This window comes from Drosophila obscura, unplaced genomic scaffold, assembly GCF_018151105.1.
Source record: "Drosophila obscura isolate BZ-5 IFL unplaced genomic scaffold, ASM1815110v1 contig_25, whole genome shotgun sequence".
NCBI classification, from domain to species: domain Eukaryota; kingdom Metazoa; phylum Arthropoda; class Insecta; order Diptera; family Drosophilidae; genus Drosophila; species Drosophila obscura.
This window is the reverse complement of record NW_024542812.1, coordinates 1,138,573-1,151,999: the sequence shown is the minus strand read 5'-3', so window position 1 is coordinate 1,151,999 and position 13,427 is coordinate 1,138,573. Positions and strand designations below refer to the sequence as shown.

The window sequence follows — 13,427 nt, the reverse complement described above, 5'->3', positions numbered from 1 at the left end:
ATAAAATGATCTTTTTAGGGCTGAGAGGCCCAACTATCTAGTAATATTAAACGGAATATCAAAATCAAGGAATATCAACGTTGACTGTTTTGAAAAAACAATCGATACTATCGTGATAGTATCGGGCTCAAATAATTATTAAAAAACCATTGAAACCTTTTAAGAACTTGTCCATTGTAAAAATTAGATGCCATCTGTCGATTTGTTTACAAATGTGTCTTCGTATTTTATAGCAGCCAAACCAAACATATTAAAAGCGCAATGACTGTAGCTCGATACTATCATGATAGTCGCAAAACCGTCGATAGTAGAGGCTAGCAGTAAAATATCGATACTATCGATAGTGCCCTCGATGGTTTGACAAAGTTAAAATACAAATTTGTTTAATTTGGGTTGCTAAGTCGTCGATTAGTGCGTGTTTAGTGTACAATATGTGATTAGATAATGTAAATAAATTAGTTTCATTCAATTAAAAGGCACGCAAAGGTTTTCATTGTAGCGTGCACGAAAGGGACAGAAGCTGGCCGCCAGGCCAAACACTTGCACCAGAAAGAGACCGTCATAGTCAGCTAGAAAAGAATAATTTTGTAGCTGCTTTGCTTTTGTTTGTGTGTTTTTCCCTCATTCAATATTTAATTCAGTGGCCGATTATAGCAGCGGTAGCCATACAATGTGCAATAGATAAATGACCGACTTGCGATACATGGGGAGCTAGAAAAACCCCAAAGGCTTCTTCTAATCAATGCCAAAGGAAGTAATTTTCTACGTGCTTACTGCGCGTATGTGTATGCGTGTGCCTAACCGTGTGTGCGGGTGTACGTGCGGGAGGAAAAAAAACAACTCTGCTTAACCGTTGGTTGTTGTTGGAGTTACATTCTAGTTGTTTTTGTTGTTGTTGATTTTAAGCAACGGAAGAGGAGCACAAAATATTACTGTAAAAAAAGAGACAAAATATGATGATTCGGAAGTAAATAGGAAACATCGTAGAACCGCAATCAGATTAAATACATACATATGCACACGTACAAGCGGACATACGCACACACACAGATAAACACACGAAAACATACAGATGGAAGTACATATACAAAGGGCGCAACATTAAAATTATACAGAAAGGCTCTTGCTCTGCCTTAAAATGGACAATACTGCTGGTCAGGTTAGTAGCAAACGTACCAATGCGCCCGTCCTATTCATTTTACATACACCCACATCCATGTTTGCGAGGAAATGGAAAATTTCTATTCCGCTTTGGGGTATGGTATCCTTGGCGAAGGAGGAGGGGTAGTGTACATCTCCACATTTTTCTACCGCTGGCCCTGCTTTTCCGATAATTTCTCTTCCGGTGCTGTAAATTGATTTGATTTAAATTCAATCAAGGGCAAACCGACAGCCCTTTCTGCATGTCAGCTGTTGCCGACGCAGCACAGATGGATGGATGGAAACCAAACCCCCGATACCCGACACTGACTTGTTCCCTTGCTCAATTTATTTCTCAGTATGTGCGGAAGAAACTGGCCTGATGGGACATGGACATAGAATAGAAACCAAACCCACTGTGAAGATTTGACTGTAAATAGTTTCGAGTAAGCAATGAAAACCATTACGCCGGACACGACGACAACGTCGCAGCAGCTGCACCTGCAGCAGCAGCAGCAACAACTTCTCATTCCACAAGCAGAACTGCAGATGCAACACCAGCAAACGATTTGTGCGCCGCCCCTGATGATGGAAGCCACGGCGCATGTGAATCTCGTGGACGATGATGAAAAGGATCCACTGGCACTGGAGCACACGGAGGTGGTGTCGCCAACTACCAAGCACTCGCACAGTCTGAGGTCAGTACTCATTTTGATTTTGAAATCAAAACCAAATATACTGATATATTCCTTTCCTGCCCTAGACGCCACCTGCCACGCATGATCGTGAAACCCATACCACCTGAGAAAAAGGCCATGGCGCCAAGTGAAGACCCGCTGACGGGGGCATTGCCAGGACTGCCATCGCTGGCACCGCATTCTGCCACCAACTCAGCTGCTCCTCCCGCACGCATGTTCAGCAGTCGGCGCATCCAACAACAGCAGCAGGCAAAGGCAGCAGCAGCAGCGGCTGCGGCCGCCGAAGCGGCAGCAGCTGAAGCAGCCGCTCAGGCCAATGCGGGCCAGCCATCCAGCACGTCGCCGGGCAGCAAAGGTGCGGCCTCCTCCTCGCAGGCCTCAACAATGCGCGAGGTGCTGGCCTCTATACCCGGATTCAGCGTAAAGCCGCGACGTCGCAGCAACAAGAAGCTGACAACAGCAGCGCAAATCGAGCAAACGAAGGACGGAAAAATCGATCTGGAGACCCCGGACTCCATATTGGCATCCACCAATCTGAGGGCGCTGCTGAACAAGCAGACGTTCTCTCTGCTCCCCCCGCTATATCAATACAATCTCATTCAGCTGCTGCCCAGCGTCGATCGTGAGGCCAGCGTGGTGGAGCCGCAATCAATGCCACCGCTTGGGCCAGATCAGCCGAGCAGTAGTGGCGCCAGTGGCAGTGGGAGCTCCTCCTCTGAGGCCATTCGACTAACTGCGTCGTGTCTGAACAATGAATTCTTTGCCCGCGCCTGTCTGGAGTGGCGGGAGCGACTGAGCGAAGGAGAATTCACGCCGGAGAATCAGCTGAAGCTTAAGACGGAGGCAGAGCGCGAGAAGAACAAGCTTGATCCGTGGAAACTGAAGCATTTTGAGCCCTATTGGGGGGAGAAGAATGCCAGGAATGGCCCAGGTGTGCCTGCCACCGCTGGCAAGCTGAAGCTGGAGATCGACAAGGAGAAGCATCGGACGACAACCATTAAGAGTGAGCCCAAACCACCAGCGACAACGCAACAACCACAGCAACAGCAGCAGCAACAAGCAACATGTGATAATGAGACTGAATTGAAATTTGATTTGGTAAGCAGGGATACCCTTTTTGTGCTTTGAACTGTATTCTAACCTTTCCACTCTTTCAGAGCACAAAGTGCGAAACGACAGCAGCAGCAGCCGCAAGAACAACAACAACCACAACAACAACACCCCCTGAGACTTGCAGTCAGAATAGCTTAGTAGTGACGGAGCAACAACGTCGCATCCTCAAACGTCCGTCGAGCAGCCCATCGCGTCGCAAGCCGACACCAACAATAATACTCGAGGACGACGATGATGATCCCATTGAGCTGCAGCTGCTGCCGAGCACATCCAAGGAGAGCAAACAGATGAAAATTGAAGCTCCGTTTGTTCCTTATTCGTCGTCAGGGAATGCTGTTGTTGCCACTGCACCGCTGCCGTTGCCGCTGCCGCCGCAGCCGCCGCCGCCCACCCTCAATCGAGATGTTGTAGATCATGCCACAACGGTGATAACTGCAACAATCAATGAGGAGCGACAACAACAGCCACTTATCAACAGTACCTGTGATAAAATCGAGCCATCCGAAGAGTGCAATGAAGAGTTCGTTTCCATTGATCAGGCGGATATGGTGGAGCTAGAGGCCGCAAATTTGGCTGTAATGGCAGCCACAGCGGCAATCACGCCGCCAACCAATCCCGAGGCGGAGGTAAATGATTTTGTAAGCTATTTGGAGAGCGTGGAGCTAGTTACCAAAGGGCCATTGGATGCATCTAATGAGGCAGATCCCACAACGGCAGCAGCAGCAGCAGCAACAGGAGTCAGTCATGATTTCGTATTTGCAGATACCATCGATCATGGTGAGACATCTTTGATTACTGTTCAACCTATTCCAAGGGTTTGCCGCCCGCCCCATCACCGTATTCCCCACGACTAACGCTTTTCCTTTGTGTTCGTTCATGTCCAGCATATTTCCACAACCATCATACAGACATCAATCACACTTACTACACATCATCGTCATCGTCCAACAGTAATACATAATGCCACCATATCCTTTAACGAACAGAAACTGAATTGATTCCCCTCTTTTCTTTGCATTCACAGTGGCGCATTCGGCAATCAACAAACTGGAGGAGGAGCAGCACTGCATTAAGCTGGATGACTCGCCCATTTCTTCAGCGGCCATACCCAGCTCCATTTGTAGCTCGACTCCACCCAGCTCGATCACGTCCACCAGCTTTACATCCTCCTCATCCGCTTCACTGTCATCGTCGTGCTCGAGCAGCAATTCCAGCTCCATGCCGGCCACTATAACGGCGCCCACAACCACCTCTTCATCATCGTCGACAACAGCAGCAGCATCAGCAGCAGGAGCAGGAGCCCCACTGTCGCTGGCTTCAGCGGCCGAGTCAACACTGGCCGATGTCCAGGCTATGCTCTCCTCGGTGGTCACGTTGCAACAGCAGCAGCAGCAGCAACAGCAACAGCCGTCTGTGGAGTTGAACTCGAGCGAGATGTATCAGCATGTTCAGCACGATTGGAACTTTGGTGACATTAAGCTGATGTCAGCAACGCCCCCAAGAAGCTCCCAAGCAGCGAGGGAGCACCAGCATCAGCAGCAGCAGCAGCAGCAACTGAACCATGAGGCTATCAATCTGATGGATGTCGTCAAAGAAGAAGAGGTCATCGATGACAATATGCTGGACAGCGATGCGTGTCAGGAGTTCCTCGACGAGGAAGATGAATTGGAGGAGGAGGACGACGATCTTGTTGAGTGCATTGACGAGGAGCAGCAGGAACAGCAGATGATGGATGACATGAATGACGAGGATAGTGATGCAGTGCGGGAAATAGTGGACAAACTGCAGCAGCATCAAGAGCAACAGCAGCAACAACAGCAACAACAGCAGCAGCACCAGCGGCAGCATGTGCATATCCAGGATGTAGTTCATTTGCCTCAGCATTCGTTCTTGCCACAGGCCCACAACGAGTACGGGAATGAGGTGACTTGCAGGATAAGGTTTATAGAATAATTGCAAAAATATCATACCTTTTTTTTTTGTCTCCAGATTACGCAGGAGATTCTATGCGACGCCGTGCCCATGTCGGCTGCCGAAATGGAGGTGTCCAGCACCGTGATCACCAACAGCAGCAACAGCAACGACAGCAGCAACACTCTGAGTCACAATCAGCCGCCGCAACCACAGCAGAATTCTCCAGCGGCTGCGCCACAGCAACGTCAGATTCTGGTTGATTCCAACGGTCAGATTATTGGCAACTTTCTGCTGCAACAGCAGCAGCAACGTCAACAGCAGCAGCAGCATCAACAGCAGCAGCAGCTTCTTCAGCATTTCACACTGCAAGCAGCAGCCGCACAGCAGCAGCAGCAACAGCAGGCGACGAGTAGCAATTCGTTGACCAAAACTTTGCCAGTAACGCTACGCAATGGAACCCAACAGTTTTTGTCGCCCAACTTGCTCGCCCAGCAGCAACTGGAGCAGCAGCAGCAGGCAGTGCAACAGAAGCAACAGCTGCAGCAATTCGCCCTGCAACAGGCACAGCTGCATCAGCGGCAACTGTTGGCTCAGGCTGCCAACAATAATCTGCTCCAACAGCAGCAGCAACAACAGCAGCAGCAGCAGCACCAGACTGTTGTCCCAGCAGCAGCACAGGCTAAATTTATAGCCAAGCCATTGAATATAATATCCATGACGCGGCCCGCCGCCAATGCATCGCCCACCACGGCAGCAACAACAGCACACACCACAACAATTCCGTCCGCCTACGCTAATGTTGTTGCCGTAACAGCCGCCCCACAGCCACAGCCACCACCGCCGCCATCAATAGCAACAGCAGTAGCAGCAGCCGTGCCCCAACAATTGCCGCAGCCGCAGCCCCAGCCGCAGCAGCAGCTCTCCAATCACAATAGCAATATGCAACAGCTACCGGCCTTGCCTAGCGTTCTAACGATGAAAACTCTGCCTCCCTCGGGTGTGCCGACGACCATTGCCCAACAGCGATTGCAACCGAAGATGCCGACGGGCAAGGGACGCAAGGCCACCAGCAATAGGCTGCCTCCAGGCGCCGTTAATCTCGAGCGGAGCTATCAAATCTGCCAGGCCGTCATACAGAATAGTCCAAATCGTGAGAATCTGAAGGCTCAGCTGCGTCCCCCCGCGGCCATACTCAACCAGCAGCCACAGGCACAGGCACAGCCCCAGCCCCAGCCCCAGCCAACGGCAGCGACCACAACGGCAATACCTGTGAGCAGTCCCCTGAATGTGTCGAATGTATCCACTGTGGCTGCCACACCCATGTCGAACATGACGGCGGTTAGCGCGAATGTGGTCGCCGCACCAGCGGCTGCAGCACCCATCCAGAATATGCTGAAGCCGGAGGAGCTGCTGGTTGGAGGAGCCGCTGCCGCTGGAGCCCTGCCCGCCGGCCTGCCTCCTAATTTGATGGGCGTTGGACGTCCGGGAGTGTACAAGGTGAGGTTTTGCTTATAATTCCTTTTGGCAAAATTCTTTAATCAACAATTTGCGTTATCTGCAGGTCATTGGTCCTCGCATGAGCGGTTTTCCGCGGAAAAAGTATGTGCAGAGGAAACCTTCACCCACCACATTGATAAGGCATGTGTTTAGTCCAGGCTCTGGAGCAGCCAATGCCACGCCCCAACAGCTTCAGATACTCCAGCAGCAGCAGCAACAGCAGGCGGTGACGTTGCCAGTGGCACAAACCCAGCCACAGCCACCGGCGGCACCAGAGCAATTGATCCATCAGAACGGCAGTGGCCAGTATGTGCTGGTGCATCGCGCCACTGTGGGCGCGGCCGACAATCAGGCGCCCAGAGCGTCCAGTGCACCGCCACTGCATCAGAATCAGGTAAGTGATTGGCATTGATCGTCAGAATTGGGTCTCTTATGGATATATTATTATGTATTGGCAGTTCGTCACCGTTCAGAATCCACTGCACAGCATGAATGGCCTGCCGATGGGCGGACGCGGGCGTCCCGCTTCGGTGGATAATACAGCGGGCAGCGGCAACGTTATGGCGCCAGCAATAGGTGCCACCGAGGTCCTGCACCATCACCATCATAATCATAATCACAATCACAATCACGAGCTGCAACATCAGCATCAGCCGCAGCAGCAGCAACAGCAGCAACAGCATCATCAGCAGATGGGAAATGTTGGCAATGTGGGCGCCGCCGCGAATATTGTGCGGCGCAATATCGCTGCAGGTAAATTGGTGTATTATTAGTGGTTAGCGAGGTACGTCTTTCAAATCACCTTCATCCATCCTTCAATCTTGAATGGGTTCAATCATGAAACCATGAATAATTGGCACGCAGTCATTAGTTTGTTGCGTAGATTTGTTAGAGTTACTCCGTACCCTAGGACCCAGCCACAGGTTGGTTCTGTCGTTGGTTATGTTTTTTGATTGTATGGATAGAGATCACTTGCATGTTTCATCAGGGGTTCTCGTTCATTCAGCTGTGCTGTGAACTCCCCCGTAAACTTGTTTATATTTTTATAGAATTTTTAATTTATTAATTAGTAAGTATGTAATCGACATGCGAATCAGTGGAATTTGCTTCAGTGTTTCATATATCGATATTCCTTTTCTTGATAGGCTCCAACATCACCTACATCGATGGCAGCAATAGCAATTCAACAGCCGCCGCACTCATGGAAGCAGCCGGCAACAACTACATTGTGACCACAACTGCAGCACCATCCCCAGCCACACCAACAGTCATACAGCAGCAGCCACCGCCGCAACAGTCGCAACAGCAACAGCAACAGGCAGTGCATCCACTTCTGCAGCTGCGCCAAAGTGGGGAGAACACACCGCCGGGCAGCGAGGCCGCAACTGCAACAGCTAACAACTGCGCCTGCTCGCTGAACGCAATGGTTATTTGCCAGCAGTGCGGAGCCTTCTGTCACGACGACTGCATCGGTGCGGCCAAGCTGTGCGTGTCCTGTGTGATCAGATGAGAGCCGGACCTACTGCCCAAGGCCCAATTGGACAACGTATTATAGTAATATAGAGACTCCCTCCCCCATAGACATCTAGATTCAATGGCTATATACATATGAGTATGTATCGCCCCCATAGACAGACACCGATTATGATCTTGCGATTGATTTGTGAGGCAAAAGCATAAAGTAAAACCACACCACACGATAGCGCAAGTGCAGAGGCTTACGCACAGCAGAAGCAACACCAGTCCTGTTCACAGGCACACACACAGTCCCAGGCCCAGGTGCACACCCCAAGCTAAGGCAACAGATAGATATATAAATAAAAATATATATATGGATGTGTATATTTTAGATCGTTCAAAGACCCATTGTAAGCTAAGTAATCTTTCAGTTCTTTACACTTTTTGTATAAAGCCAAAAAGGGGAGGAGGAGTTGGAGGTTGAATAGGAAGGAAGAATGCCTAAAGGGCAAACAAACGAGTGTTGTGTATTTTGTGCTTGTTGCATATCCCTAAAGATACTCGTTGTTTTTGTGATTGTTTAAGGATATCTCAAGCACACTAAAAAAAAAAAAACAAAAACAAAAAATCAATAAACTCTCAGTGTAAAGCAAACATAAAAAAACATTAAGAAAAATAAAAAGGAAGAACAAGAAGGATAACATAAAAACAAAAGGCAAAAGGCAAACGTAAAGCATAAAAAACAGATTAGATTATATGTAATGTACATATTTATGTTTAAATGTATTATTAAATGTACCATATGGATAGAAATCTGGGGCTGGCATAATCCCTATGGATTAATCCCTCCCCTATGATGACTATATTTTTATAATTTATTCGCACATGTGCGAAGTTCGGTTGGTTCGTTCTATGAATATAAGAACATCATATTGATATATGCATATATGCTATATATATATATATATATATTTTTACTGTGTAATTTATAAACTAATCGGAGTGTATATCGTCTAGGCCCAGCGCCTAGCTCTTAAGTTATAATTATGTAATTTTAGCCTAAGTTTAGTATTCTCCACCAGACAAATCACCCACACACCCATGCCCATGCCCACCCACACACACCACACCACCACATCAGAGCCTAGCAACGACTCTCCATATCCACATCATTTCTTTAGCATATAGCGCATAAACGTAATTCTAATTCACGCAAATGATTTCAAAACAAAGCCCCCCCCCCTCTATACATTAAGAAAAACTGTTGATAAAATACAAAACAAACGCAATGCAAATGATAAACGAAAGAACGATGAAAGTAACAGCGCAACCTATGAAACCTATGAAACAAAACTGCAAAAAAGAGAACGAACACGATATAAATTTATAGCAAGTAAAAATCCGAAGCAACAAAGTTACGATTATGAGATGAGGTTTAACAAAATTCAAAACAATACCTAAGCAATGAACAAGAACAGAACATTTTGCTCCTAGAAGCACTCACCGCAAAATTAACCAATACATAAACATAATTACAAATAAATTTGAGAAAAAAAAAAATAATATTGATGGTGAAACTTTTTCCGAGACTGTTTCCAGGACAGAATACTGCTGGGTTGGAAGAAAAGGAATCGATTGTAATGGCAATATATCATAGAGGAACGATCTATCTTCAAAGTATTTCTGGACTGGACCACCTCTACGCTGGCCATGCACACCTTTGCTTGACTTATTTAATTCGTTCCTTGGAAAAAACTGAATGAAAGGTGCAGAAATCATTTATGGCAAACTGGATTAGCCAAAAGACTTTGATGCACTTACTTCTAGAATTGTTTTGGTTTTTATAATTTTATAGAATTCTTTTTGTTGTTTTATTAAGGAGAAAAAAATACAACTTTGTTTTGTTCGGATGGTTGTAACTTTACTTTACGAAGTACTCGTATTCAGTCCATTTCTAAATGTTAGAAATTCTCTAACTAAGCAAAAGGGAAGTAGGACTAAGCCCTGATATCCTTGTAGTGCTTATCCGCATCGCTCTTGTCCAGCTTGATTGAGTACTGGCCGATGAGGGAGCCCTGAACGTTGGCCTGACCGTCGGGATTGAAACGGGGTCCATCGCCAATATCCTCCATCTCGTCCTTGAGCACCCTGTAGCCATTCTGGTCGGCGATATAGTGAACTGTGCGCTTCACGAATCCATCCTGATAGCTGTACGAGCCACGGACCGTGGATCCATCGCGCTCCTCTGTCCGGGTATTCTGGTTATCGTTGATTTGATCGTCGATGTTGGAATTGAAGGAGTACTGTGCATTTTCGTTCTGCTCGCGCTCAAGAGCAAGTCTGTCCTCCTCATCCTGATCAATCTGAAATCGGAGAGAAATATGTTGCATTAATTAACCTGATCGAGGTGAGACGCGCACACGCCCCCTTTTTTTCCAATTAAAAATATTCATGTGTGTCGAGAGAGTATACTTTGATTTAAATAAAATATGAATCTTATATCAAGGTGAAGATCTCATCATTTCTGTTCGGTCTGTCAGACCTCTGGATTTACCCTTCCTTTTCACATATGTACTACATATGTACATTTGTATAACATCATGGGGGAGTTTCAATACTGACAAATGACCCAATGAACCTTGCTAACTATTGACTATATAGACATCTGTCGGATGCGGTTGGTTACATGATAATTCCTAGCCAAGATTTGCTAGAAACTTTTCGATGCATTAGTTGGGATATAGTTGGAATCGTGCAAACCTGTGCTCGACTGCTCCAAGTATGACTCAAGAGCCGAAGCGACACATTTGTTTTGACACATTTACTTCTCCTACCCTAAGTGTATTCAATTTATCTTATGTTTGAATGCATGAACGGAAATAGTAATTGAAATATGTGATGTGTCGATGTATTCCAGTTATCTGCTCGGTTGGGTTGGGGTCTTGTCGGTTGGCTAAATGCTCTGCCAGCTCTGTGCATACATGTATGGGAAAAAAAAAGCTTTTCTGATCGGGATTCCTCCAGGAATATATTTGATTACTCAAATGAAGGATGTCTAAATTTTGTATTATCTATCAAACTCTGTTTAATGTTGAATGCCTAAACAAACCCGCATCCTTTACAGCCTTTTTCCATATTCTAGATTGCCTTCTACATCTACATTTCGTGTGCCCTTCACGTAGCGTCTACAGCTACCGGTTAAACCGATCCTAGCTATATGTAAATTCAAAGTCAAAATGATAAGTGTTCGCTGCTTTTGCTGCTGTTGTTTTTGTTGTTGTTGTTCGGGTGGAATATTTTTCCTTTTCTTTGTTTTAGTATCACGCGTCAAGGCAAGGTGGGGAAGTAGTCTTAATAATAAAAAAAAAACTGAAAAAAAAGAGAAAAAAACTAACGAAAATAAGCTGAAAACTTGTTCGGGCAGATCGGGCGAATCGAAACTGTTGTGTCGGCGGCATATAAAGCCCGACGAGCGGCAGTCGATGTTGACTATAGTAACGAAGCGGACGTTCAACTGTACTGTAAAATACCACAACTATTATAATCATGGGTAGGTTATGAAAGCGAATGATGCCTGCCTGCCTGCCTGCCAAATGCGGAACCATAAAGAATTCGGCTTTCATTTACATTCACATTTACATTTGCAGTTCGACTGTGCTTTCTATCGCTCCTGATTGCTGCCTGTGTGGTGGCAACACTGGCTGCCAGCGGTAAGTAAAGCTTTCTCGGCGTAAAGCTTTCGTGGAGCTAACATTTCAACCCCCAACCTCCCCAACAGATTGCCCTTCCTCGACCAAAGTCCAGAACTGTACGCCGAAGTGCCTGCACGACAGCGAGTGCAGTGCCATCGGTGGCAAGTGCTGCCCAAATTTGTGCAACGGTCGCAGCTGTGTCCAGCCCAACCAGCTGGGCAACTCTGGTGGAGACAAGTCGCCCTTTGGCAGCAAGAACAGTAAGTGTTACGTTACCCTCATGCACATCATAGATATCCTTGCAGAAGGCAATGAAATTTACAGAAATCCTTGGACCCTATATAGTGTCAGCTCAGGCATCCGATGCTATATGTGTCCCGTCCCGTCTGTCTGTCTTTACGTCTGTTTCTGGTCAAATTAGTTTCTTTATTAGGAAGATAATTCTTCGAAATATGGCAAACATTGCAGAAATTGCTAGTTTTTGTGAAAAGATAGTCCAAAAATCCATTACAGATAATGTCTTGCTATATCCTCTCCAAAAACCAATGTTCTTTGGTAGTGGGAAAAACTGGTTTCACTTTGTAGATAAACCGATCAACCCTCACAGAGCTACATTTTAGTATGTATCTACCGATTCCTGGCTAATATATTTATCTCTAGCTGCCATAGCATGAATCGATCTAGAGCTTTGGGGCCTAAACATAGCCTTCTTTAATAATTTGGATTGATTGATGATTGTTCTTGTGTTTAATTCCTAGCTGGATCTACGGGCAGCTATTGCGGCAATGTCAAGTGCAGCAGCTTCGAGAAATGCGATATGGATCGCAGCACCAAACGTCCCAAGTGCGTGCGCTCTTGAGAACCCGAGCCCCCGCCACCCAACCAATTTAACCACTAAAACACCAACAGCAACGCGATTAAATTAATTTTGTTGTCACTAAATTGCGATTTTTTCTTTTGTGTTTTCTTTGTTCAATGGAGTTTTCTCTTTTTGTTTTGTTTAACACTCACGGGTGCGGATAGAGCAACGGTGGCCAGCAGGCTGGCGATCAACACGAATTTGAACATTTCGATTGGGTTGATGAACTACTACTCTTCACTGGACTGGATGTGTTCGTTGTGTTGGCGCTGCAAGTGACTTTGTACTATGGATCGTTGGCTGGCTGGTAGCCGGGCTTTTATATCACACTTGAGACCGAACCGGGCCAAAAGCAGCAGCAGCAGCACCACCAGCACAAGCAGCAGCACCAGCTCCAGCAGCAGCACCAGCAGCTGCGTCAGCGTCGATGTTGCTGCCTTTTCCCCTGCTGCCACTTCTCCAATTTTGGCTTTGGCTTTGCCTGTTTACATATTTGACAAGCCAAAGATCTTCCCCCCTACACCAGATCGGCCCGAAACTTTGGATCTGTGCGAGCATTTGTGGTTGCTGTTGTTGGGGGAAAACTCACAAAATTTCAAATGTAATTTTGCAATCGTTTAAGGGGTCTCCGCAGTGGCCTGAAGCTCTGAGCTGCAATTCGGTTTGCATGGTGTAGATGGGGCCGCCCTGAAGAAGATTGAATGGGAATCGGAGCATTGCGTAAGATCCATGCACGATGCGATGTGTGGTGTGGTGTGGTGCGGTGCGATCCGGACTGGGTCCCATCCCGGCTTCAAGGTCAGTCAAGTCAACCAGTTTTTGTGTCGGCCAGTTCCAAAAGGTGCACTTACCCTGCCACTACACATTCTGTTTCATCTTCTTCTGCATCTGCTTCTCGTGCCAGCGATCTTTTTTCTGTAGTCTCGTTTGTTTTTTTTTTCTTGGTGTTTATTTTGTTTGGCCAACTTATGTAATTTATGTGAAGTTTTGTGCAAATTGAAAGCCTCGATGGTGTGTTGTGTTTGTGTGTTTATTTCTCTTTCTTTTGCTTACGAG

At 46.7% G+C, this 13,427-nt stretch overlaps 3 protein-coding genes across 4 annotated transcripts; 2 read left to right on the top strand and 1 right to left on the bottom strand.

Moving 5' to 3' along the window:
* Positions 1 to 353: 353 nt before the first annotated feature.
* On the top strand, positions 354 to 8,467 carry LOC111078741 (polycomb protein Asx). 2 transcript variants are annotated; one of them, XM_022373585.2, is made up of 10 exons: positions 354 to 1,159; positions 1,500 to 1,838; positions 1,904 to 2,936; positions 2,996 to 3,728; positions 3,836 to 3,901; positions 3,976 to 4,874; positions 4,941 to 6,362; positions 6,427 to 6,756; positions 6,821 to 7,115; positions 7,508 to 8,467. In XM_022373585.2, the coding sequence occupies exons 2-10, from the start codon at positions 1,594 to 1,596 to the stop codon at positions 7,870 to 7,872; spliced, it is 5,388 nt and encodes a 1,795-aa protein (XP_022229277.2). In that variant the 5' UTR covers positions 354 to 1,159; positions 1,500 to 1,593; the 3' UTR covers positions 7,873 to 8,467. The 2 variants fall into 2 exon arrangements, with proteins under 2 accessions (XP_022229277.2, XP_022229278.2); XM_022373586.2 differs by lacking the exon at positions 3,836 to 3,901 and having other exon boundaries at positions 355 to 1,159.
* A 1,185-nt stretch (positions 8,468 to 9,652) lies between these two features.
* Positions 9,653 to 12,668, bottom strand: LOC111078755 (cuticle protein 21). Its single transcript, XM_041594389.1, has 2 exons — positions 12,524 to 12,668; positions 9,653 to 10,183 (listed from the first exon to the last, which is right to left on the bottom strand). Exons 1-2 carry the CDS (start codon positions 12,578 to 12,580, stop codon positions 9,818 to 9,820), a joined length of 423 nt encoding a protein of 140 aa, XP_041450323.1. The 5' UTR covers positions 12,581 to 12,668; the 3' UTR covers positions 9,653 to 9,817.
* On the top strand, positions 11,244 to 12,450 carry LOC111078756. Its single transcript, XM_022373602.2, has 4 exons — positions 11,244 to 11,370; positions 11,468 to 11,530; positions 11,599 to 11,772; positions 12,271 to 12,450. The coding sequence occupies exons 1-4, from the start codon at positions 11,367 to 11,369 to the stop codon at positions 12,369 to 12,371; spliced, it is 342 nt and encodes a 113-aa protein (XP_022229294.1). The 5' UTR covers positions 11,244 to 11,366; the 3' UTR covers positions 12,372 to 12,450.
* Positions 12,669 to 13,427: the final 759 nt, after the last annotated feature.

Bases quoted from the DNA above. Each gene is read 5' to 3' on its own strand.
- LOC111078741 (XM_022373585.2), top strand. From the start codon at position 1,594: ATGAAAACCATTACGCCGGACACGACGACAACGTCGCAGCAGCTGCAC. The intron at 3,729-3,835 runs GTGAGACATCTT...GTTCATGTCCAG, and splicing joins TGCAGATACCATCGATCATG to CATATTTCCACAACCATCAT. The intron at 4,875-4,940 runs GTGACTTGCAGG...TTTTGTCTCCAG, and splicing joins ACAACGAGTACGGGAATGAG to ATTACGCAGGAGATTCTATG.
- LOC111078756 (XM_022373602.2), top strand. The intron at 11,531-11,598 runs GTAAGTAAAGCT...CCTCCCCAACAG, and splicing joins GGCAACACTGGCTGCCAGCG to ATTGCCCTTCCTCGACCAAA. The intron at 11,773-12,270 runs GTAAGTGTTACG...TTTAATTCCTAG, and splicing joins GCCCTTTGGCAGCAAGAACA to CTGGATCTACGGGCAGCTAT.
- LOC111078755 (XM_041594389.1), bottom strand. From the start codon at position 12,580: ATGTTCAAATTCGTGTTGATCGCCAGCCTGCTGGCCACCGTTGCTCTA. The intron at 10,184-12,523 runs GTGAGTGTTAAA...CTCCGATTTCAG, and splicing joins CCGTTGCTCTATCCGCACCC to ATTGATCAGGATGAGGAGGA.